The sequence below is a fragment of the Mizuhopecten yessoensis genome, unplaced genomic scaffold (genome assembly GCF_002113885.1).
Source record: "Mizuhopecten yessoensis strain PY_sf001 unplaced genomic scaffold, ASM211388v2 scaffold9299, whole genome shotgun sequence".
In the NCBI taxonomy this organism is placed as follows: domain Eukaryota; kingdom Metazoa; phylum Mollusca; class Bivalvia; order Pectinida; family Pectinidae; genus Mizuhopecten; species Mizuhopecten yessoensis.
The window spans coordinates 161,218-184,772 of record NW_018407978.1 but is presented as its reverse complement, the minus strand read 5'-3'; the positions used below and the strand labels follow the sequence as shown (position 1 = coordinate 184,772).

Sequence of the window (23,555 nt, the reverse complement as noted above, 5' to 3'; positions counted from 1 at the left end):
ATACAAGCCTTCCGTATTTTTGTCATTCCGTAATTTTGATCTACAAATGATACCAAATCGCACAGTTGTGCGGAGAGAATCGCACAACGGGGCGAACGATTGCTAAATCGCACAGTTGTGCGCACCATGTGTGGACGATGTGCGGACGGTGTGTGAACGATGTATGCACGGTGTGCGCACGCTATTTTTGGTGCGTTGTGCGGTCCCACAACTGTACATTGTAAACATTGAAATCAGACCTTATTACATGGCGGGTATGATCTTTGTAGCAGAAGGCACTTATCCTGTCAACATACATAGTTTAATTCTCGTCATAGTTTCCTAGTGTTTCTCATGTACTTTTTTCATTTTTCCATAGTTTGCACTAAGCAAGTAATTGTTATCGATTCTGAGTTTGATATTTTGGTTTTGATAGCAGGTGTGTATTCTTTCTCTTTCTCTTTGTTTTAATAAGAAACCTATACATAAAAATTGGGATTTGTTCTATACATTCTTACCCAAAGGTAAGTCTGATTTCCACTTACGTATATATAGTCGTTCGGGATTCATTTTCTAGTTTTTCCCATAATCTGTAAGCCTCTTTCATCATCTCTGTGTAGTAATCGGCATCGCCATAAGCCATCCTGAAAATTCTACTTTGTCCATGAGAACTTCCGCGAGAATGAGGCAGGGGGAACTAAAATATACAATGAAATACTGACACAGGTATACGGAATGTCTTTGGTGAGTGAAGGCGTCCATACTATTATCGGATCAATATGAGCATTGACAAATTTGGCCCAACCACGAGTATATCACATTTATATCTTGCATTTATCCTTTCCCGCCTTTTAATGAGGCCATTAAACACTATAAAAACCTAACTAAACTTCTATCGTTTTCTTTTTCTTTTTCCATCGATGAATTTAAGATAAACAATTGATTAATTATGGATGTTTGATGTAATATGCATATTGTTTGTATCATATCTATATCAGTATCGTCACGGATACACTTTAGCGGAAGGTAAATTTAACCGAGAAGTGACCATGTTCATACAATATATATGCTAAAGCATCTTGATAACAAAACATTTGCATGGAAAACATGTTCAAGGAGAGGATAGATATAAACATAATCTTTTGTCATGTGGACCCACAGCTCCTTTTCCAGAGACTAGTCATTGTCAGTAGAGAACGTGAAGATACTTTAGCCTTAGTTTTCAGCTACGAGTTATGCAGTCACCCTCCTGCTCTGTTTGAATCCTCATGTCTCCCCCTAAAGGCCGACAAACCAGTCCTAGCAGATGCACTTTAGAAGGTGTTTGAACATGGTTGACACGAGAGCAGACACTACCCAGTGGTAATGTTAATAAAAGGATTTAATTATTTTTTGTTGAGGTTTATGCCCCATAAACCTCAACAAGCTGAGATTCTATCCTTATATTTACATTCAGAGCGATATTGATTTTTGTTCGGATAATATCTAAAATATCGGTCTTGTGCAAGTCTAACACCATGGAAGGTATCAACTCTTATGACGTCATCACTTACTGTGAGACGTCGTCCTGGTAAGATGAATAAGCAAATCAAGATGTTAATTATTGTTTGAATTCAATTGAATACTTCTGACAAAAAAAAAAAAAACAATTTGAAAACAATCTATGAATGGAACTACTTCCTGCGCTCCTCGGAATAACAGAGTAACCAGGTTGATACTATGCTGATGTATCCATACGCCAACTGAAAAGTACATTGAAAAATAACCTTTAAAATGTTAAGTAGGTATATAAGTCCAAGTTCAGTAGAAATATAAATATTATGTTTTTGATGGTGGTGCTCTACTGCACCATTTTCCTTGGCCGCGTGGGGGCTCTTTCAACAAAATATGCCAGCTATATGTCAATAATGTCAGCAACAAACATGGAAGGCCAACAGTTGTTTTTTATGGCTATCAAGGCGGTCTCTCAATCAAGGACGCAACACATACATCTTAGACGATCAGGAGGTTGTCAAGGCCTGACTGTCAACTTTGCAGAGGACATGGTAATCAAATCCAAGAAAAACGAAATTATTGCAAATGAAATTAACAAGCAACGCTTCATAAACCTACTCAGTTCCAAGCTCGAAATGCATTGTTGCACTGTATCTCATGCAAGAGGAGATGCAGATCTCTTAATTGTTACTACAGCAGTAGAAGCAGCTAAGTTTAAAGACACAGTTCTTGTCGGGGATGACACAGACCTTCTCATCTTGCTGATCTTCTACGCTGATCTGAATGCAAAGAACGTCTTTTTTTTGCACCTGAGCCCAAGGCAAACTCCAAGAAGAAACGAATATGAAATATCAAACAGCTGAAGGAAACTCTAGAAAGTAGTGTGTGTGGCGACATTCTCTTTGTCTATGCGGTTCTGGGCTCAACGTCTCGCATATTTGGACTAGGGAAAGGCGTAGCACTGAAGAAAATCATGAAGATTGATGACTTCTGTGAGATTGCCAAGGTGTTTAGTCAGCCAGCATCAGACCTGAAGGAGACCATTATTACAGCTGGGGAAAAGGCACTTGTATGCCTGTATCGTGGTGACTCAACAGAAGATCTAGATTCTTTGAGGTACAGAAGATATTGCGTAAAGGTATCATCAATCTCGTCTGCCGTAGAAACCAATACTTTGCCACCAACTTCAGCAGCAGCAAAGTTCCACAGTCTGCTATGTACTATCAGATATTAGAATGGAAAGGAATGGCAGACGACCTGACACCGGGAGACTGGGGTTGGCAGGTCACGGATGGGAAGTATCTTCCAATGCAAACTGATAAACCACCAGCACCAGCATCACACCTTAAAGTCATCAGATGTGGATGCAAGAAAGACTGTGCAACCTAGAAATGCACGTGCCGGAAGTATGGCATCCAATTTTCAACAGCCTGCATTCATTGTCGTGGCACTAGTTGCTCCAACTCACCACCACCAGACCTACTACTGACCAGCGTGCCACATAAATGTATGTTTGTTGGAGACTACCAACTGTAATAACAACTAAGCTGAGATTTTAAACCAATATATACATAAATTATAGTTGCTCTGGAATGCATTGTGGATTTGTAAGTATTTATGCAAACTGCAGAACCTAATTATGATATATTTGAAAATTTAAAAATATTTTACAACATGAATAAGTGTTGTCGCAATTATTCTGATATTACATAGGTCAAGAATTATGATTATAATCAATTCTCTACACACAAAAATGCCTTAATTGGCAGCCATTTTGAATTTATGCAAATTAACACACTTAATTAGGCACATGAAACCTTGTGCAAACAAAAGCATTCTTGAAATTACCATTTTAGACATTCAAAGTACACTTAAAGTATTCTAAAAGGTATGTAAGGTGAACATTTTGACTAAATCTAGGAGAAAACAGTTGGATTGGCGGCCATTTTGGATTTATGTAAATTAGACACACTTCCACTACACGGATTTTTTCGGACTTTTAGTATGTCATTTTGGGGACCTTACTAAAATACATTGCAGTGAAAAAAAATGTATTGCAATTTGTTTGACCTCAAAACACAATATTCCTAGCCTAGTTGGTTGTTTATGTTTTTTGTCCTAACATAAAGTGAATCCCCTATGTATTACTCCCTAAAGTGTCATTATCATTGGTCAGATGCTTAGTTTTCCGTAGAGGGACGCAAATGACGAAGTAAATAAAATAAAACACAATGTACATAATGAAATCGGTTCTTTAGTTTAGAACAACAAAATGTCCGGACAACATTTTTTTCAGTTCGACCACTTCCTATATGCCCGTTATCGTCGTTCACTTTGTCCTGTTTGATACAAAATGTCGGCCCCTTTGCTTTTTAACAATGGCCTTTGCGTTGTACTAGTATCTATAAAATACCAGACTGAACTTTGTCCATTATGTTATACATGTCGGACTTTGTTCTGTATAAGCCGTCGAAGTATTGGAATTTGTCTTGTTTGAGTGATACTGAAGATTGATGTCAAATTGTTTCAAGCTTCACGATTTCAAAATCTATTCAGTTACATGATATAATAAGTAAAACAACTTTTTATATTCTAATTTCATTATAAATGTTGCAGACAGAATTATAGATTATTTTCAGTTGGTCAACTTTGTGATGATTTGTATTAACGATAGGAATAAGAGAAGTAAGTATTTTGGACTCGTCAAGCCATGTCCTACGAAGTCATTTTACTAAATACCGGAAATGGATGAATTTTGAACTATGTTAGGAGAATTAAACTTTTTTCACGGCACCTACAATTTCTGAAGTTGTCATTCATTTGTAAAGGAATAAGATGTTGACCCTTATACAAAAAATTGTACTTACGGGTGTCTAAGAAAATGTTAATATCATTCGTTCATGATTAACATATTTGGCATGAAAGACTATACCAATATCAGTCTGCAGCTTGGGTCAAAATCTTATTAAACATTAAGTCTTCTCCTTGTTTCTGTTTATCGATATAATGGATGAGAATACCTAACCAACTGGTTGGAAATTTGACCCCACTTCGTGGAATTTATAGAGCACCAGCGTATTTACCGATAAAATACATAGCATGGTTAGTTTTGTTGTAAAATATGCTCATTTGAAGGCAAGAACTATCAAAATGTCGGAAATGCGCGAATCCACCTGACCATTGCTCTCTTGCTTTCCTTTTTTAACAAAATATCTAAAGATAAATAAAAATGTAGCAAAGTGCCTTTAATTTGAGAATTAAAAAGGGAATAAATTGCGTAATAAATCTTTAAACACTCGTAGTTGCATTTTGTTGGATCTAAACTAGGATACCTACACTGAAGTAAGTAATTGTAAATCGAGTGTAGTTTGTAAATTGTGCCGGTTGTATAATTTCATGATATATATATATGTTATTAAACTAAAATCAGGTTTTCTTATCTTCGACAATCTGAAGGGATATTGTACGTATGGTGTCTGAACATTTTTTGTATGTGTTATTAATGACGGACTACTGTGTGTTTAAGTACATGACCCGGGCGCCATCCAGATATAATTGTAACGGACCATTTCGGCCTTGACCGACATTCTAGTACACAGAGGGATCTCGGTTTACACGGTAGACTGGCCCCGTCTTTAGAATATCGAATTATAAAGAAGAAAAAAAACCACTCAAAAAGTGTTTATCACTTTGATATCTGATTCCAAAAAGTTCTAAACTAGGGGGAGATTAGCTAGTAGTAAAAACTTAGGGGCTGGTCGACAGTCTATGTCCACGGTAGTGGTTTCGGAATAGTTACTAGGGTATTTACCCAGCCACCACGCTGATATTGGGCCAATGTCGGTTGAAGGACGGAATATCGGCTAAATATGCCATTATTGGGCCGACGTCGGGCCGTCATCACTATTTATATATATGTTATTCAATATATATGCAGGACCACACACTTGTGTTTTTCTAACGAATCAGAAAGCACGAGTTTATTGCGCGGACGAATATATACGTCCGCGCAATAAATAAGTGCTTTATGATTTGTTAGAAAAACACAAGGGTGTGGTCCTGCATATATATTGAATAACAAGTGTGGTCTTGCTTTTATCACATTCCTTCCGTATTTGGTAGAGATCGATACAACGATTTTATAAACTTTGATATTTTTTTGCAAATACCGGTAACAAGGGGATTCCCATAAAAAGTAGTTCCGGCTAGTAGGTAAATACAACATTCCATATTGCACATGTGCAATACAGAACGTTGTATTTCATGGTCTAAACATTGCTTGTATTACTATAACAAGATTCAGCAGGTAAATTGTATGTGATAAATTTATTTCTAACACTTATATATTACCACAAATTATTTAAAAGAAAGATTAGGCTGGTTTTTATGCTTGATTGCAACAATAAAAAATACATAAACATGACAAAATGATATCGGCCAAACTGCGGACCGGTGTCACCAAAACAATATAACTCGGTTACTGGCCATACGATGTCGCTACGATGTTGTATCATAAAGAAGTATTTTATGGACATAACATTATGCATCTGTCTAATGCATTTATAAAACTGTATTCAATAAGTGTCAATGCTAAAGTAACTTAAAAATTTATGTCAAAGTTTCAATAGATAAAAGTTTTTTTTTTATTATATACAAACATAAATGTTTATTCAATGCGGACCGACTAACCGGAAATTGCGCCAGATTTGTAACAGGTTACCGGCATTTTCAAAACTGACAGAACAGACAGCAGGTATAACGGATATGGACAGTGTGTTTGGATTATTTTATGATCAGACAAAGCCTAGCTAAAGGTGATGAGGGTAAGCTGTTTTATTTCATACGAACATCTAGCCAGTGGCAATCATGTTTTATATATGAGTAAATACATGTACTAAAATGTTAACAAGTTGATTGCATGCTGAATGTTTAAAAATTACAAAATAAGTGTGTATCTATATAGTTATATCATTTTAAAACTTATATTCTGCACCTCATGGTGTTTAGCTGCATGTTGAGTTCTTACATGATTTTATATTTATACCAAGAGTGGTGTGTTCTTACAGGGAGTGGTATTGACTTTGTTTTGGTAGCCCAATAGTCATATGTAAGGGAGTCTGCCATGATGAGGTTACATGTGTACAGTGAGGCCCTAATCTCTGGGGGTTATGATATTGTATAACAGGCTAATCATGTATTGGAAGTATCTTGTTACATCTTACACAGATAGAAGTACACAAAAAAAACAGAAATTACCATTGAGATCACACTTGGTAATGGGGAGATTAATACTATTTACTGCTGGCTACAGTGCACTCGCATGGCAATGTTTTCGTTGATGATTTGGACAATATGTCACATAACCATTCTGTATCACTCCATCCGATCAATTCATTGTGTACCTGAAGACGTCAATGCCTTTTTTATTTTGTTATTTCAGATCTCACAAAGAATATGTGGTATATGTTTATATATTAATACTATATATATGTGAATTTATTTTTAACACTTAACAAATACTTCTATTCATTTCAGATGGTGTGACGAAAGTTAAACAATTCTTAACGGAATAAGTGATGACATAGCGATAACCACCTGAGAACGGCTTGATTAGTTATATACTACTAATACATGTTTATATTTACATGTTTTTCATGGTGTTTTTCTTAGTATATTTTGCTGTTTTTTTCTTTGATATTTAGCATGTATATATAGAAACAATATGTAATAAATGGGAACAAAAGTTAACACGCCATGAACTTGTCAAGACTACGAATGTTTACAAACTTCAAAACTGTGGTTATAATTAAGTTTATTGTATCGGTACAGAAAGACTGCAGATTGACATCGGGCCAATGTCGGGAAAACATTCGACCAACATACACATGTTGTCCAGATACTGGGAAGAAAATGATTTTCATGTTGGAAAGACTGCATATTGACATCGGGCCAATGTTGGGAAAACATCGGACCAACTTACACATGTTGTCCAGATACTGGGAAGAACAAGGTTTTCATGTTGGAAAGACGTCGGATAGACATCGGGACGATATACTTGCCGATATTGGAACGAAATCAAATTGTTATGCAAAAAGAAGCTGGTCCGATGTCGGCCCGTACTTAAAACCGACACTGGGCCGATATGGAGGACTGCAGATTTACATCGGGTCAATGTTGGGACATCGACGGGCCACCTTACATAGGTTGTCCAAATACTGAGAGTAATACGGTTTATATGTTGGATCTACGTCGGATAGACATCGGGCCAATATACTTGCCGATATCGGGCCGACATCAAAACGTGTTGTCCGCCCTTAAAACCGACAATTGGCCGATATGGACTCCGAATTCGGCCCAATGTCGGCCCGATATCTGTGTGCTGGCTGTTTAAAGTGCCGTGTCATCGTTACGTAAACAACTGTATATATACCGTTCATCATGCGACTCACAGAATGTGCACTTGTTTAATCAATAGATATCAAATTAAAAATTAAAACACTGATAATATGTTATCTATTGTGGCTGAGAAGAGGTCTCACCTGTTCAAGCAACAATGTGCGTTGTCCATTCTTGACCAAGTTATATGCTGTGGACGAGCCCTCTATCCCCGCTCCCACGACGATCGAGTCGTACACCTTCATGCCTTCTCTCTCGTGGTGTACTCGTATGTACAGGTGATTTATTTACAGGCGTTGAATAGTATATGTTACGTGACACGTGTGATAGAAATTTTAAAGGTCATGCGTATCGCATGAGTACTCCTGTACTGGATAAGAATTAGCCAACCATATACCAAAAAATATCTAACGCTCACATTTGCATACGTGTTTATTTATTTTCCCACCAAAATCGGTGTCTATTTGATTTTGTTCATTATCATGCCCGTCATCTCTTATGTACATAATATTTACAATATAAATACATACTATTTATAAATAATTGAGGTTTGATTCACTTTTATCTGTCTACACATATATGATTCCATTCAAATTGACTAATATCTTAATCTAAACTCATGCATCAGTAGATAAATACATAAACAGAGGTAATTATAAAAACATCCTACTGTATTAAATATGCAGTACTGACACTGTAAAGGGAGGTAACTAGGCCTTCTTCCAACACATTAAAACGTATTTAACACTTTGAAGAAAAAGCCAATTTATAAACACATATCAGAATAGATGCATGAAGAAAAATTAAATATGTATATCTCATATTCACGTACTTATAAATATGCTTTGAAGTATTCTTTCTAACAAAAACTGCAAATTAGTTTCCCATGTGTGCGTACTTGTTGGTATGTTCCGTTGTACCTTTTGACTGTATGAGTGTGGATTTCATATGGTAAACCATGCATATTTTTCTTCTTCCCAAAACTGCTCAAAAGAACAATTTGAGAACATGCATCAAGGTAGCAGCTTTTAATCTGACGTCTTTTCCAAATGAGAAAACAAATGCACATTCTTATGAATATCTTTTATAGCGCTTAATTGGTAGGAGAGTGGGCAATTGTTCATAATCATGGTAATGCGATGCATATAGGAAAACAATGCAGATGAGTCGCTGGTTCTGAGGTAAATGTTTTAGAGAAACAATCAGTAAAACTCGTATTGATCAATTTCATTATGGTTGGTATTACATTTACAATTTGATTACATCTCTCTCATCATTAATATTGTGATTGGTATAAGATCTTCTGTCGGTCTTTGTTACTTTGAGGGAAGTAAATTGTTAACTTTTACTGGTAAAACATATCAAACGGAATATCAGTTTGTTTTCTAAATAAAACAAAATTGTGTCACACTATGATGCAGTATACTTATTCGTGTTGATGTTTGATGGGTGCATACACCATTATTGTAGCCACAATGACATTTCAATATTTGAATCCTTTATAACTACCTGACATATGTTAAACTATTGTTGTGTTTTATTGGCAAGTATTAAATGTTTCCCGCATATATTTTCCTCTAATTAGTACAAGCTATAGGCATATAAACATTTGCAATAACCCGTCTATGACTTACATTTATTTTCAAACATCTACATAAATAGATTTACTGATAATGCTACCTGGATCGATCGCGGAGTCAACAAATGTTCGTTACCAACTGCACTCATACTTCCGTATACGCCGTCAAAATGAAGGTCGTTCCTTAAAAAGTGTAAAGCGAAAAAATAATATTTTTTTATACAACTTCGTTTGTTTTGTACGAACATGTGAGTTTATACTTGTGAGGTATATTTGTACTCCATTAAGACTTTGTTCAGTTTGACTTTGGTTGCCCTCTGCTTATTGTCTCATATTATACCCGTATAAAAAGACGTTGTTAAGATCATTCTTATTCATGTAGGCAGCATCTGACACGGTCAAATGGCACAGTCAATCATTTTCTTTTCTAGCAAGTGACACTTTATTCAATGTTCTATAGGCTAATGAAATTAATATTAAAGTCACTCGACGGAGGTGTAATAACTTGTGTTTTCAAATTTCAAATCACTGTTTTGAATAATTTGTTATATATGCAATGTTTTATACAGAATCTTGAATAATATATCAAATGTTCACATGTCAAATATACGCCCAGCAAGCACCATGTCCGCCATGTACCTGTCATTTCCATTTTACTTCCAATTCAGTACGATAAATCCACAATTACAATCGACAAGGCTGTCATAACACAATTAAAATATCCTTCTCCTAATCATCCGTAGACCTCAATATCCGAAGGGTCGGCGGCCTATGGACTGTAATGGACAGATGGTTGATCTGGGTTAGGATATGGATATGGTCTTATGATAGCCATTTTATCATATACTTGTCATGAAGATGATATTGCATGTTTCAATATATACTGTTCTATTAAATCAAAAATATTTTCGAACACACAGATATCGATTTGAACATATTACTAGGTTTGATTGGTTTCCATTAAATCATGTTCCATATTGATATGATTGTCCGGGGAATTGTTCGTTTTGTCATTATAGGTTCATAATTTGGATGACTTGTTGAATCGGTCGATCCTAAAATGAGACATGTTGTAGGATGGCGTCTTCCGCATGACCAGCTCAGCGAGGACTTTCCCTACAACTGGAGATAGCTTGAAACCATGCCCTGTAATACAAAGGGACTCGATATATAGACATCTCGACATACAGACAGCAGTTGGTCAAGTGATCATTCATTCAAATCCCGACATACAGACATCAGTTAGTCGAATGATCTTTCATTTAACTCTCGACACACATTCAAATCTTGACATACAGACATCAGTTAGTCAAATGATCTTTCATTTGAATCTTGACATACAGACATGAGTTAGTCAAATGATCTTTCATTTAAATCTCGACATACAGACATCAGTTATACGAGTGATCTTTCATTCAAATCTCGACACACACATTCAAATCTCGACATACACACATCAGTCAGATAAAAGGTCATTCATTCAAATCTCGACATACAAACATAAGTCATATGAAAGGTAATTCATTCAAATCTCGACGTACATATATCAGTAAGACAAACTCAAAATAAAGATTGATACATTATTATCGAGCAGCAAAGCGTAACACCTGGCAAGGATAAAATGTGTAGGAAGACAATTGTATAAGCGAGTGAATATTGTGTTACTTTTACACAGTCCGATATCACAAACTCCAAATAGCGTTTTTAAAGCTCAAAGGTACCACTGCATCAGTAAACATCGTAAAGAAGGTTTCTACTCAACGATTTATTTCCCTTTTGTTTTTGGAGTAGTCTCCCTTCCATAAAGATGAAGCCGTCAATAGATTTACTGGATTAGATATATTCCTATGTCATTGTTATTATTTGGCTTTCATGCCCATAATTTGGACATTCATATCATTGCTGTAAAATATTGTTCGCATTACAACATCGGGAAAGTGTAGGCTTTGTATAGTGAAGGTACAGAGTTCGACCATTCTATTGTTTTTCTGTTTTCTGTTTTCAATCTATTTTCAAACAGTTAAATTTCGAATAATTTTAATTCTTTAAAATGCATGATGACATGTGAATCTATGGGATACCTTTTTGAAAAGGGCCGAAACAAGTATTTTGCAATAGTGGTAACGGTTTGATGGTAACCTTTGCCTCAAAAGAATAACTATAACCGCTGATGCTGATAGAAATCATTATAACATAATGGTACATGTATATAATTTCATGAATGCATTGCATAAACAGATGTCATCAATTTTACAAAATCATTAATTAACTAAAAAATAGCCAATCATACAGACACAGTATTATACCGAATGATTTCCTCACGTCGTGATACAACTGTGTACTCAGGGCATGATTTTTATTTGGTACCCATATCGTATTGTCCTTAAAATAAAGGAATACAGAATGGGCTTAATTTTGCGTATTTTTGTAAATTAGTGAAAATGTCTCTTTAGGATGTCAACGACGACCAGACAACAACTTAGCCTTTACAATATAAAATACAAGGCACGTAAAGGAACATGAGATATTTAAGTCACGGGTAATCGGACAAACGTCATTGTTTAAATGACAGAGATCCATGTTAAATTGAACTTTTGCATGATTTGTAATTGCAATTGTGTTGTACTTCACCCACCCATCAACCAGAGAAGCTTTCACACTGGAGGAATAGTTAGTAAAACTGAAAATTTAAGTTTGTACAGAATACAACTATCCGTATCAGAATTAGGGAGGCACACACTTCCCCGGGAGGTAGGAACACCATCCGCCCGCAAACATAATAAACGAATGTACATGTACATGTAATACAGGTGAAATGTAGCTACAAATTAAACCCACCTGAGAAGCCAGCACCGATGATTATGTTCCGCCAGGCCGGATGTCTGTCCAGTACAAAGTCGTGGTCCGGAGTGTTCTTTAAGAAAGCAATGCTGTTTGTATGGCAAGACTAATTTACACACAATACGTAGAGCTGCTCTTGTGGGTACACTTGCAGAACAGGTACATAATACGTCATAACAGGCGCCGAATTTTTCTTGTGTGAAACCCTTACTTTCAAATTATAAAAAGACCACCCTGGGACCGTGAAAGAAACCTTACTAGAATGTTGTCTCATTTTGATTTCAAAATTGTTAATGTGATGTTACACACAAGTATTGCAAATTCAAACCTCCCACAACATTTGGTGTCATCATCATCGAAAGAATCATTAACAAATTATCCAAGTAGAAATTGTCTATGAGCTGGATGTTCTGTGTGATACATGTCAGAACTAAGTAGTTAGTATATTCCAACTATTAATATTTTTCTTTAATTTGTGGGGTAATGGAGGGGAATTTTGATACCTGTCAAGTGCAAGTCGAGAGCGGGGTGCGCGCATTACTTATAGCAATATAATAGATACGGCTTTCTTTGAAGGAGAGTCTTGCTGGGATACGCATCGCCTGAATTAACAGTAATACATACGACTATCAGTGAAGTAAGTCATGCATGAATGACCGTTGTCAGTATCACAGATACAATTAATGTTTTTTTTTCTGTGAAGTGGGAGTGAAATGTAATAATACGACTTTCCATTAAGTTTAAGATCCTTAATGTTAGCTGGCCGTGAAGTAAGAATAAGGAGGGAAATGTCTAATACCCATGACTTTAAGGTAAACATGCGGCTTGTCGTGAGGTTTGAATCGGGAAAGTATGGTCATTAATCATCCTTACGGTGTATATACGGAGGTCAGTGAGATTAACGTGTGGACATTTACGAATTCAAAACGACCATTGTCAATCACTAATGAAGTATAATTGTGAAGCTCATTGTGAAGAATAGTGTGCATGAAATGATGTTGACTTTAGAAACGAACCTCCCTCTACATATACTTACTATGTAAACACATGTTTCTATAATAACAGGATGAGGCTTCAGAAGAATGTTCACACTTACACTGTTAAAACATGTTTCTGTGATACCAGGATGAGGCTTCAAAAGGATGTTCACACTTACAGTGTAAACACATGTTTCTTTGATAACAGGATGAGGCCTCAGAAGAATGTTCAAACTTACAGTGTAAAGACATGTTTCTGTAATAACAGAACGAGTATCATGAAGAAGGAAAGTGCTTAAACTTACAGTGTAAATACATGTTTCTGTAGTAAAAGGATGAGGCTTCAGAAGTATGTTAACACTAACAGTGTTAACACATGCTTCTGTAATAACAGAATGAGGCGTCAAAAGAATGTTCACACTGCACATGTTTCTGTGATAACAGGATGAGGCTTCAGAAGAATGTTCACACTTACAGCGTAAACACCCTTACAGTGTAAACACATCTTTCTGTGATAACAGGATGAGGCTTCAGAGGAATGTTCACAATTACAGTGTAAACACATGTTTCTGTGATAACAGGGTGAGACTTCAAAAGAATGTTCACACTTACAGTGTAAACACATGTTTCTGTAATAACAGAATGAGGCTTCAGAAAAATGTTCACACTTACAGTGTAAACACATGTTTCTGTAATAACAGGATGAGGCTTCAAAAGAAGGAAGTGCTCAAACTTACAACGTAAATACAAGTTTCTGTGATATTAGGATGAGTATCCAGAAGAAGGAAAGAGCTTAAACTTACAGTGTAAATACAAGTTTCTGTGATAACAGGATGAGGCTCCAGAAGAGGGAAGTGTTCAGCGACAAACTTTTTCATTTTATCCAATACCCAGGTGCTGTCAGCGTCGTCTCGTCTGTCAGGGTCAATTTCTGGTCCGGAGTGTAGGCACAACTAGAAGTAAAAGGAATTCGTAACCCGTCAGGATCTGCAACTATCAATTTCTACAACATCGTAATGTTTTTCTAATGGAATTGTTATAATTCATTGATTTTTATTCCCGTGAACATTGATTGTCAACATTACACATATATACTAGTTCTTATCCGAGGGGACACTCTGTCACACTCTAATGAATGTAGTATTTTTGTTATTGTACCAAAGGTCCATATAATTAAACAAAAATCAAATTTGTAACAAATATTGTTTTTCCATCAACAAATATAATAGTGAAATTTTCAAACTTTAACAATAAAGTTGGTGTTATAAACACTGAAAAATATCATGGCCGCAAGATAACAATTCAACTATTGAAATGGACGATCGGGTTACCGAACAGCTTCTTCATATCATCATCAGTGATGGTGTCCCTGTGTTTTTCCCCCTCAAAAACTTCGTTTTTGCATATCAATCAAAACTGATTTGTACATGTTCGTTAGACGGGACGCTGTGTGCTTTTCGAGTCATGATCCGTGAAAATTTTATCCAAACCAGCAGACGGCCGATTGTTTATCCTGACTACCACGTGAATTAAGCGCTGTTCGGCATAGCTTGCGAAGACAACAATAGTCTGGTTGAACGAGACTAACACATCTCATCGTTACGTTTACGTAATAACAAGCGGTGAGATGTACACGATAGCGACATGGAGTGCATGTTCACCTACATGGGCGATGAATCGCAATGCGAAAGCATGAAGGCTGAAACGAACCGTACGCGCATCTTGTTTGCGCGGTCACTATTTTGCACTGTCACACACACTGTCTCCCATTGCTAAGGCGTTTGGAAGCACCCTTCCGTTGATTCCATATTAAAGCAAATGTGACAGTGTGTAATGAACAATGTGTCGAGACCGATCAGATTTTTCACAAGAGATAAAATAACGAATTTGGAATATGAATGCCTAATTAGACTACTGGACTTTTATCCTTCCCTTATCTAAGAACAAGTGAAAAGTTTTATGTCCCCCTTCTTACAACGTAAAATGGTGCATACATTGTTCTACCAACTGTAACGTACATGTAGATACCAGAGAAGTTAGCATGTTCTCCTGGAAGTTTGTTTAATGCACATAACTTGACCTAGGTAACCATGTACACTCTCTGCTGGGTTAAACAAAATACTGCTTGTTTGTTTTCTTGATTTTTTTCAATTAGGGCTGCAACGATACACATACCTCACGATACGATGAGTATTGTGGTACGATACGATACTTATTATGATACAAATATCTGCTAAAAAGGTTCACTACATAATGAATGAGTGCAGGATTGTATAACGTTTTGTTATAGAATTTGATAGTAAATACTGTAGAAATCAAATTTTGAATACTTTCAAATACTGGCATACATCTCTACCGAAGGGTTAAAAAAAACCATGTACACTTATTTAGAGTTTGATAAAAGGTTACTGATAATTTAAGTAGTGTTAGTGTATTGCGATACGATACACCATAACGTGTTGCGATACGATACGATACATCGTTGCAGCCCTATCATATCACTTCTATAGACAAAAGGAAACTCCTGATTCTGCAGGGGGTCGCCATCAGTAACATCTACCGCTTACAAGCAGAACGTTACACCAGACCTAGTATTCCCCCGTACAGAACAGCGTATTCATTCTCAGCATGTTTATATAACTAACGAATACAGGTGATTACAAGCGTGGTCTAGCTGATTCCTAGCTCTACGCTAAATATCAGTAACTGTGGAAAACCGGCTTTGTGTACCTACCTTATCAAACTATGGTATTCCGAGGTCGTTTTGTTTATACATACCTTGGCAGCCTTAGCTCGAACAGTATTCAAGTTTTATACTAAGTTTGGTATCCCAAACTCGTCATGTTTAAACATTACTCATACAAACATGAGCTCAGCCTATACGTATTTACCTTATACAAACCCGGGTATTCTAGGCTAGGCATGCCATATACATCAAAGCTTCCACGGGCGTTACCCCCCAGAAAAGTTGGGAATTTATCAGCGCCATACGTTCCTGCAATCTTCTCTTTCCAGTAAAACACACTGATACGTAGCACCTAGAAAGTACAGTAAAATAACATTCGTTTATATAAATCGTTACGTAGAGAGTTGAACTGTTACGCACTATTTTATTAAACACTGATAAGTTCTGTCTAGGATTTGAGATAAACCATATGTATTTGTATTTCCTTGTGGTTTGTAAGACATCGATAGCTATGGAAAGATAAACACGCTGAAACAGAATGGTTAAAGGTCCTTATACAAACCATGTCCTTCCAAGGTCCGTCTTTTTTTATAACTAACATATATTTTACATGCTTCACTTTAATAATTCAAGCCTGGTCCATTTCAAAAACTGCATCTATCTGATACAAAGCAAGGTATTCCAAGCTCAGCACATATATCATGATAGTCTTTTAATTATCATCAATAATTCCATGATCAGATCATGTGTAGCTTTAAATGGTATTCCATAGCCGTAGAGTAAATATGTTTTTAGAAACCAGGTTATTTTAACCACGATCGATTCTTAACTACTTTATCAATGTACATATGTTCCTATTCGGGTTCTGTAAACAAACATGCCTGTATGAATCATCGTATCGAAAGCTCTTTTTAGTTATATATAGAAAACATACAAACGTATGCTGATCAGCCTAACGAGTGAGTAGTATTTATCTATTGGTCTAAACGTGAGGCTTAGAAGTGCGAACTTTTATTTCAGTAATTACTAATCCAACAGAAAAAAGAAATTGAAAAACCTGAGGCTGATAGTCTGTATGCATCGGTGTTTTTCTGTATGCAAAGCTTGTCCCGTTAGTCTTTCTGTAAGTACATACAAATGTACGTACGAATGACCAACCATAAATATATTTATCTAATATTAATAAGTTTGTCTCAACCTTCTAACCCCTATATATATGAGTGTTGCTCACGTCAATCAGATTATTGAGCCTTTACAGAGCGTTTACTACCATTGTGTCATTATTACCTTGAGCGGTAAATGTATGCCGAGGGGAGGAAGTACTTTCGTGGCCCAAGGTCCGACAGCCAAGACTAGGTTCCGGCCTCTATAACTGCCCTTGTTTGTCTTGACCGTCACGATGTCTCCCGGGAATACGTCCACTAAAGATTCGTTATCACGCAGGACGCCTCCGTGCTTAATAAACTCCCTCTGGAAAGAATAATCCATTACCTGATTTCAATGTTGGCAATCGTACACTGTTTTTATTTTGTCATAACTGGTACAATAACCATTTTACAACTCTTTACTTGATTTAACCGAGGTTTTCAAAACTGAATATTATCAGTTAAACAATAAAATATCTTTTTCTTAAGTTCAAAAACATTATTTAGCAATACTGAAAACAAAATATGTGAAAATAATTGCTTTTGATCGTGTTAGGAAACAATAAGGCAAAGTTCTTGGAACAACTAGGACAGTGTCTTCTTTCTTTCGTGTCAATGTGAAGGAGGGGACTCCTTGTGGTGAGTGAAAAGGAGGGGATACCTTGTAATACGTGTTTCAGCGGAATAATTTACCTGAAAAGCCGCCAAAGCTTTATCGGCGAATAGAACACCCCCACTGTGATCATCCACGCCCGACACATCATCGGAATAGGCCAACATTGGATATTTCAACCGCAGGGCCTTTCCGTCCAGTGTTGTGAACGGCACCGAGTGTTTCCGAAGTGCCTGAACAGTTCCATCAATTAGTTCGTCTCCGGCTTTTCCCACCAGCAGAAGTCCTGTTTTTCTGTATTAGATATGTAACATTCCCCTGCCTTAAGTTCTCTGCGATGTAAAATATAATGGTGAGTGTTTATTCGGAACACACTGTGTCTTTACCTTCTTAAGACGTGATCCTTTTAGAGGTGTGCTATGTTTGTAAGATGTTACAGTAACATTTTCCGCACGACCATTTAATTAGTTGACATTTAAAACATGACTTACCAGCACAATAAACAGCTTCTAAAATGCCCCTGCAGTTAGTCACTAGTTATCCGATTTTACGAGTTAAAGATGAACTGGTTAGCCGAACCAACTTACATTGTAAAGATTGAAATCAGACCTTATTACATGACGGGCCTGATCTTTGTAGCAGGAGGCACTTACCCTGCCAACATACATAGTTTAATTCTCCTCATAGTTTCCTAGTGTTTCCCATGCATTTATTTTTTATTTTTTCATAGTTTGCACTAAGCACTTGTTTGTAATCGATTCTGAGTTCGAATTTTAGTTTTGATAGTAGTTGTGTATTCTTTATCTTTCTCTTTGTTTTAATAAGAAACCGATACATAAATATTAGTTTTGTTATATAAATTCTTACCCAAAGGTAAGTCTGATTTCCACTTACGTATATATAGTCGTTCCGGATTCATTTTCTAGCTTTTCCCATAATCTGTAAGCCTCTTTCATCATCTCTGTGTAGTAATCGGCATCGCCATAAGCCATCCTGGTAACTCGACTTTGCCCATGAGAACTTCCGCGAGAATGAGGCAGGGGGAACTAAAATATACAATGAAGTACTGACACAGGTATACGGAATGTCTTTGGTAAGTTAAGGCGTCCATACTATCATCGGATCAATATGAGCATTGACAAATTTGGGAAAATCAATAACGGTTTAATAAAACATAACTAATTTCATGAAAAATTGATTGTTCATTTAAAAAAATGACACCAATCTTGTATGTGGTACTAAAAGCCGTATTAAATATTTTAAAAGCCTGTGACATGGACCATACAGCCCAAACACGAGTATATCACATTTATGTCATGCATCCCGCCACGGATGATTCTATCTAATACAAATATAGCGTCAAAACATACCCTACCACTTTGATCGCCACCCATGCAGGTCGGGCAATGAGAAAAGAATCAACATGCAGTGTTCTAAGGCATGCTCGCAAAAGGCGACATATGTGAAAACCCTTTAAAGAATTTGGGATGTGCGTTTTTGGCTTCTACTTGGAGACATAACAACGACCAAAGTAAATCTGCTTCACCCATTGCAGTAATTTGGATCTTTATGTATCTCATCCATCTACCCTTTGTTTCCTAGCGCCTTGCATGGCAATAACTCGCCTTTTGTTTTACTGTTGAACTTTCACCCAGGTGAGGAGGGCAATGGTTCTGTCTCCATGCCGTAATACATCAAAGTCCTTCAACATGGTAATTACTATTCACTGCTTAATGTTTAACTTTTGGAGAAAACACAACAGCTGGTTGAGCCGTGATCAGTATAATATGATCGGGCGGAATGCTTTGTTTCGACATGTTATTTCAGTGCGTCGGCGCTACTACTAGGAAGCAAATACACCAACATACACTGCCTCCTGCACACAGACGGGCGCTACAATAATATAGTTGTGACCCGCCTTTTAATGAGGCCATTAAACACTATAAAACACTATAAAACACTATAAAAACCTAACCAAACGTCTATCGTTTTCTTTTTCTTTTCGTTTTCCATCGATGACTTTTTGATAAACAATTGATTATTTATGCATAATTGATGTGATCTTCATATTGTTTGTATCATATCTATATCAGTATCGTCACGGATACACTTTGGCGAAAGTTGAATTTAACCGAGAAGTGACCATGTTCATACAATATATGCTAAAGCATCTAGCTAACATAACATTTGCATGGAAAACATGCTCAAGGAGAGGACAGATATAAAAATAATGTGTTGTCAAATCCTTTTGAATCGCCAATAATGTTTCTTGAAATAAAACGAAATACCTTAACATAACAGTTGATTGTTTATGTTTTTTGTCCAAACATAAAGCTTAACAATTTCAAAATTCCAAAAGTTACATGATATAATATGTAAGAAAGTATTTATACTTTAACTTCATTATAAATTTGCAGACAGAATAATAAATTATTTTCAGTTGGTCAACTTTGTGATGATTTGTATTAGCGATAGGAATAGGAGCTGTACGTATTTTTGCAATAAGATGGTGACCCTTATACAATTTGTCGATTAGGGATACTTTCACAACGGAGAAAACGTCAAAATAAAATTGTACTTCAGGGTGTCTAAGAAAATTAAAATATCATTTGTTCATGATTAAAATATTTGGCATGAAAGGCTATACCTACATCAGTCTGCAGCTTTGGTCAAAATCTGATTAAACATTAGGTCTTCTCCTCGTTTCTGTTGGTCGATATAATTGATGAGAATACCCAACCAACTAGTTGGAAATTTGACCCCACCTCGTGGAAATTATAGAGCACCAGCGTATTTGCCCATAAATACAAAGCATGGTTAGTTTTGTTGTAAAATATGCTCTTTTGAAGGCAAGAAATATCAAAATGTCGGAAATGCGCGAATCCATCTGATCATTGCTCTCTTGCTTTCCTCTTTTAACAAAATATCTAAAGATAAATAAAAATGAAGCAAAGTGCTTTTAATTTGAGACTTAAAAAGGGGAGAATAAATTGTGTAATAAATCTGTGAACACTCGTAATTACATGTCGTTGGATCTTAGCTAGGATACCTACACTGAAGTAAGTAATTGTTCATCGAGTGTAGTTTGTTAATTGTGCCTGTTGCATACTTTTATGATCTATATATATGTTATTAAACTAAAATCAGGTTTTCTTAGCTTCAGCAATATGAAGGGATATTGTACGTATGGTGTCTGAACATTGTGAGTATGTTAAGTACATGACCCGGGCGCCATCCAGGTGTAATTGCAACGGACAAGTTCGGCCTTGACCGACATTCTAGTCCAAAGAGGGATCTTGGTGTACACGGTAGTGGTTTCGGAATAGTTACTAGCGTGTTTAACGTGCTGTATATACCGTCCATTCTTGACCAAGTTATATGCTGTGGACGAGCCGCCCTCTATCCCCGCTCCCACGACGATCGAGTCGTACACCTGTATGTCTATAGGAGATTTATTTACAGGCGTGGGATAACATATGCTACCTTACACATGTGATAGCAATTTTAAAGGTCAGGTATATCGCGTGAATATTCCTGTACTGGATAAGTATTAGTCAGCCTTATTCTGATAGTTATTTGAGTCATAGTTTGTCGTAGGGGAACAGATTTGACGTTAAGGATTGCGTTGAAAGGGACATCACGGTGAAGTGTATATTGTTTTGTCTTTTTGTTCAAATGCTACATAAACATATCAGGTGAGTACATTTTAACACACTGTCACCCGTTATTAGGGCGTTCGGAAGCACCCTTCCATTGATCAATATTAAAGCGAATGTGACAGTGTGTAATGAACAATGTGTCGCGACCGATCAGATTTTCACTAGAGGTAAAATAACGAATTTGGAATACGAATGTCTAATGAGACTACTGGACTTTTATCCTTTCCTTATAAGAACGAATTTCTCTTAAAGCGAGAGTGATATTGAAGATTGATGTCAAATTGTTTCAAGCTTCACAATTTCGAAATCTATTAAGTTACATGATATGATATGTAAGAAAGTATTTATTATTTAATTTCATCATAAATGTTGCAGACAGAATTATAAATTATTTTCAATTGGTCAAATTTGTGATGATTTGTATTAACGATAGGAATAGGAGAAGTACGTATTTTGGACTCGTCAAGCCATGTCCGATGCAGTTTTACTAAATACTGGAAATTGATGAATTTTGAATTATGTTAGGAGGATTAAACTTTTTTCACGACACCTAAAATTCCTGAAGTTGTCATTCATTTGTAAAGCAATAAAATGTTGACCTTTATAAAATGTGTTGATTAAGGACACTTCACAACGGAGAAAATGTCAATCAGATTGAAAATTGTACTCCAGGGTGTCTAAGAAAGTTTAAATATCCTTTGTTCATGATTAAAATATTTAGCATGAAAGGCTATACCTACATCAGTCTGCTGCTTGGGACAAAATCTGATTAAACATTAAGTCTTCTCCTTGGTTCTGTTTATCGATATAATCGATGAGAATACCTAACTAACTAGTTGGAAATTTGAACCCACTTCGTGGAATTTATAGAGCACCAGCGTATTTGCCCATAAAATACATAGCATAGTTAGTTTTGTTGTAAAATATGCTCGTTTGAAGGCAAGACATTTAAAAATGTCGGAAATGCGCGAATCCACCTGATCATTGCTCTCTTGCTTTCCTTTTTTTAACAAAATATCTAAAGATAAATAAAAATGTAGCAAAGTGCCTTTAATTTGAGACTGAAACGGGGAGAATAAATTGTGTAATAAAACTGTAAACACTCGTAATTACATTTTATTGGATCTTAGCTAGCATACCTACACTGAAGTAATCAAATTTAAATCGAGTGTAGTTTGTAAATTGTGCCGGTTGCATAATTTTATGATATATACATATGGTATTTAACTAAAACGAGGTTTTCTTAGCCTCGGCAATCTGAAGGGATACTGAACGTGTCTGAACATTTTATGTATGTGCTATTAATGACGGACTACTGTGTGTTTAAAGTCCATGACCTGGGCGCCGTCCCGTTGTAATTGTTACGGACACGTTCGGCCTTGACCGACATTTTATTACAAAGAGGGATCTCGGTGCACACAGTAGACTGCCCCCTGTCTCTAGAATATCGAATTATAAAGAAAAAATTAACTCAAAAATGTTTATCACTGTCTGATTCCAGAAAGTTCTAAATAAGGGGGAAATAAGCTAAACAATTAGGGGCTGGTAGCAAGTCTATGTACACGGTAGTGGTTTCGGAATAGTTACAAGGGTATTTATCGTGCTGTATCATCGTTACGTAAACAACTGTATATATACCGTCCACCTTGCACACTCTGCAGGTACATGTTATAATCATGCGACTCACAGACTGTGCACTTGTTTTTATCAATAGATATCAAACTAAAAACTAAAAACACTGATAATATGTTATCTATTGTGGCTGAGAAGAGGTCTCACCTGTTCAAGCAACAAGGTGCGTTGTCCATTCTTGACCAAATTATATGCTGTGGACGAGCCCTCTATCCCCGCTCCCACGACGATCGAGTCGTACACCTTCATGTCTTCTCTCTCGTGGTGTACTCGTATTTACAGGAGATTTATTTACAGGCGTGCGATAACATATGTTACCTAACACATGCGATAGTAATTTTAAAGGTCAAGTGTATTGCGTGAGTACTCGTGTACTGGAAACCTTATTATGATAGTTATTTGAGCCATATTTTGTCGTAGAGGAACGGATTTGGTGGTGAGGATTGCATTTAAAGGGAATGTATGTATGGTATGCACTTCCACTTATGTTACCTCGCTATCCCCATATTCATAGTCTGTTCCAAATGTCTAGTTTGACCGCTTGAATTGTTCGG

General features: G+C 36.4%; 2 protein-coding genes across 3 annotated transcripts in view; both read right to left on the bottom strand.

Moving 5' to 3' along the window:
- Nucleotides 1-8,563, bottom strand: part of LOC110457684 (peroxisomal sarcosine oxidase-like) — an 18,439-nt gene extending 9,876 nt beyond the window's left edge. The window contains exons 1-2 of the mRNA XM_021509045.1: nt 8,013-8,563; nt 525-676 (exon numbers count right to left, since the gene is read on the bottom strand). Of these exons, the coding sequence (XP_021364720.1) occupies nt 525-676; nt 8,013-8,114 (254 nt within the window). The 5' untranslated portion in view covers nt 8,115-8,563. The remainder of the gene's footprint in view (nt 1-524; nt 677-8,012) is intronic.
- Nucleotides 8,564-8,940: 377 nt separating this feature from the next.
- On the bottom strand, nt 8,941-23,338 carry LOC110457682 (peroxisomal sarcosine oxidase-like). 2 transcript variants are annotated; one of them, XM_021509042.1, is made up of 8 exons: nt 23,149-23,338; nt 18,605-18,756; nt 17,791-18,004; nt 17,240-17,443; nt 16,158-16,304; nt 14,070-14,219; nt 12,287-12,362; nt 8,941-10,594 (listed from the first exon to the last, which is right to left on the bottom strand). In XM_021509042.1, the coding sequence occupies exons 1-8, from the start codon at nt 23,248-23,250 to the stop codon at nt 10,470-10,472; spliced, it is 1,170 nt and encodes a 389-aa protein (XP_021364717.1). In that variant the 5' UTR covers nt 23,251-23,338; the 3' UTR covers nt 8,941-10,469. The 2 variants fall into 2 exon arrangements, with proteins under 2 accessions (XP_021364717.1, XP_021364718.1); XM_021509043.1 differs by having other exon boundaries at nt 17,240-17,422; nt 23,149-23,336.
- Nucleotides 23,339-23,555: the final 217 nt, after the last annotated feature.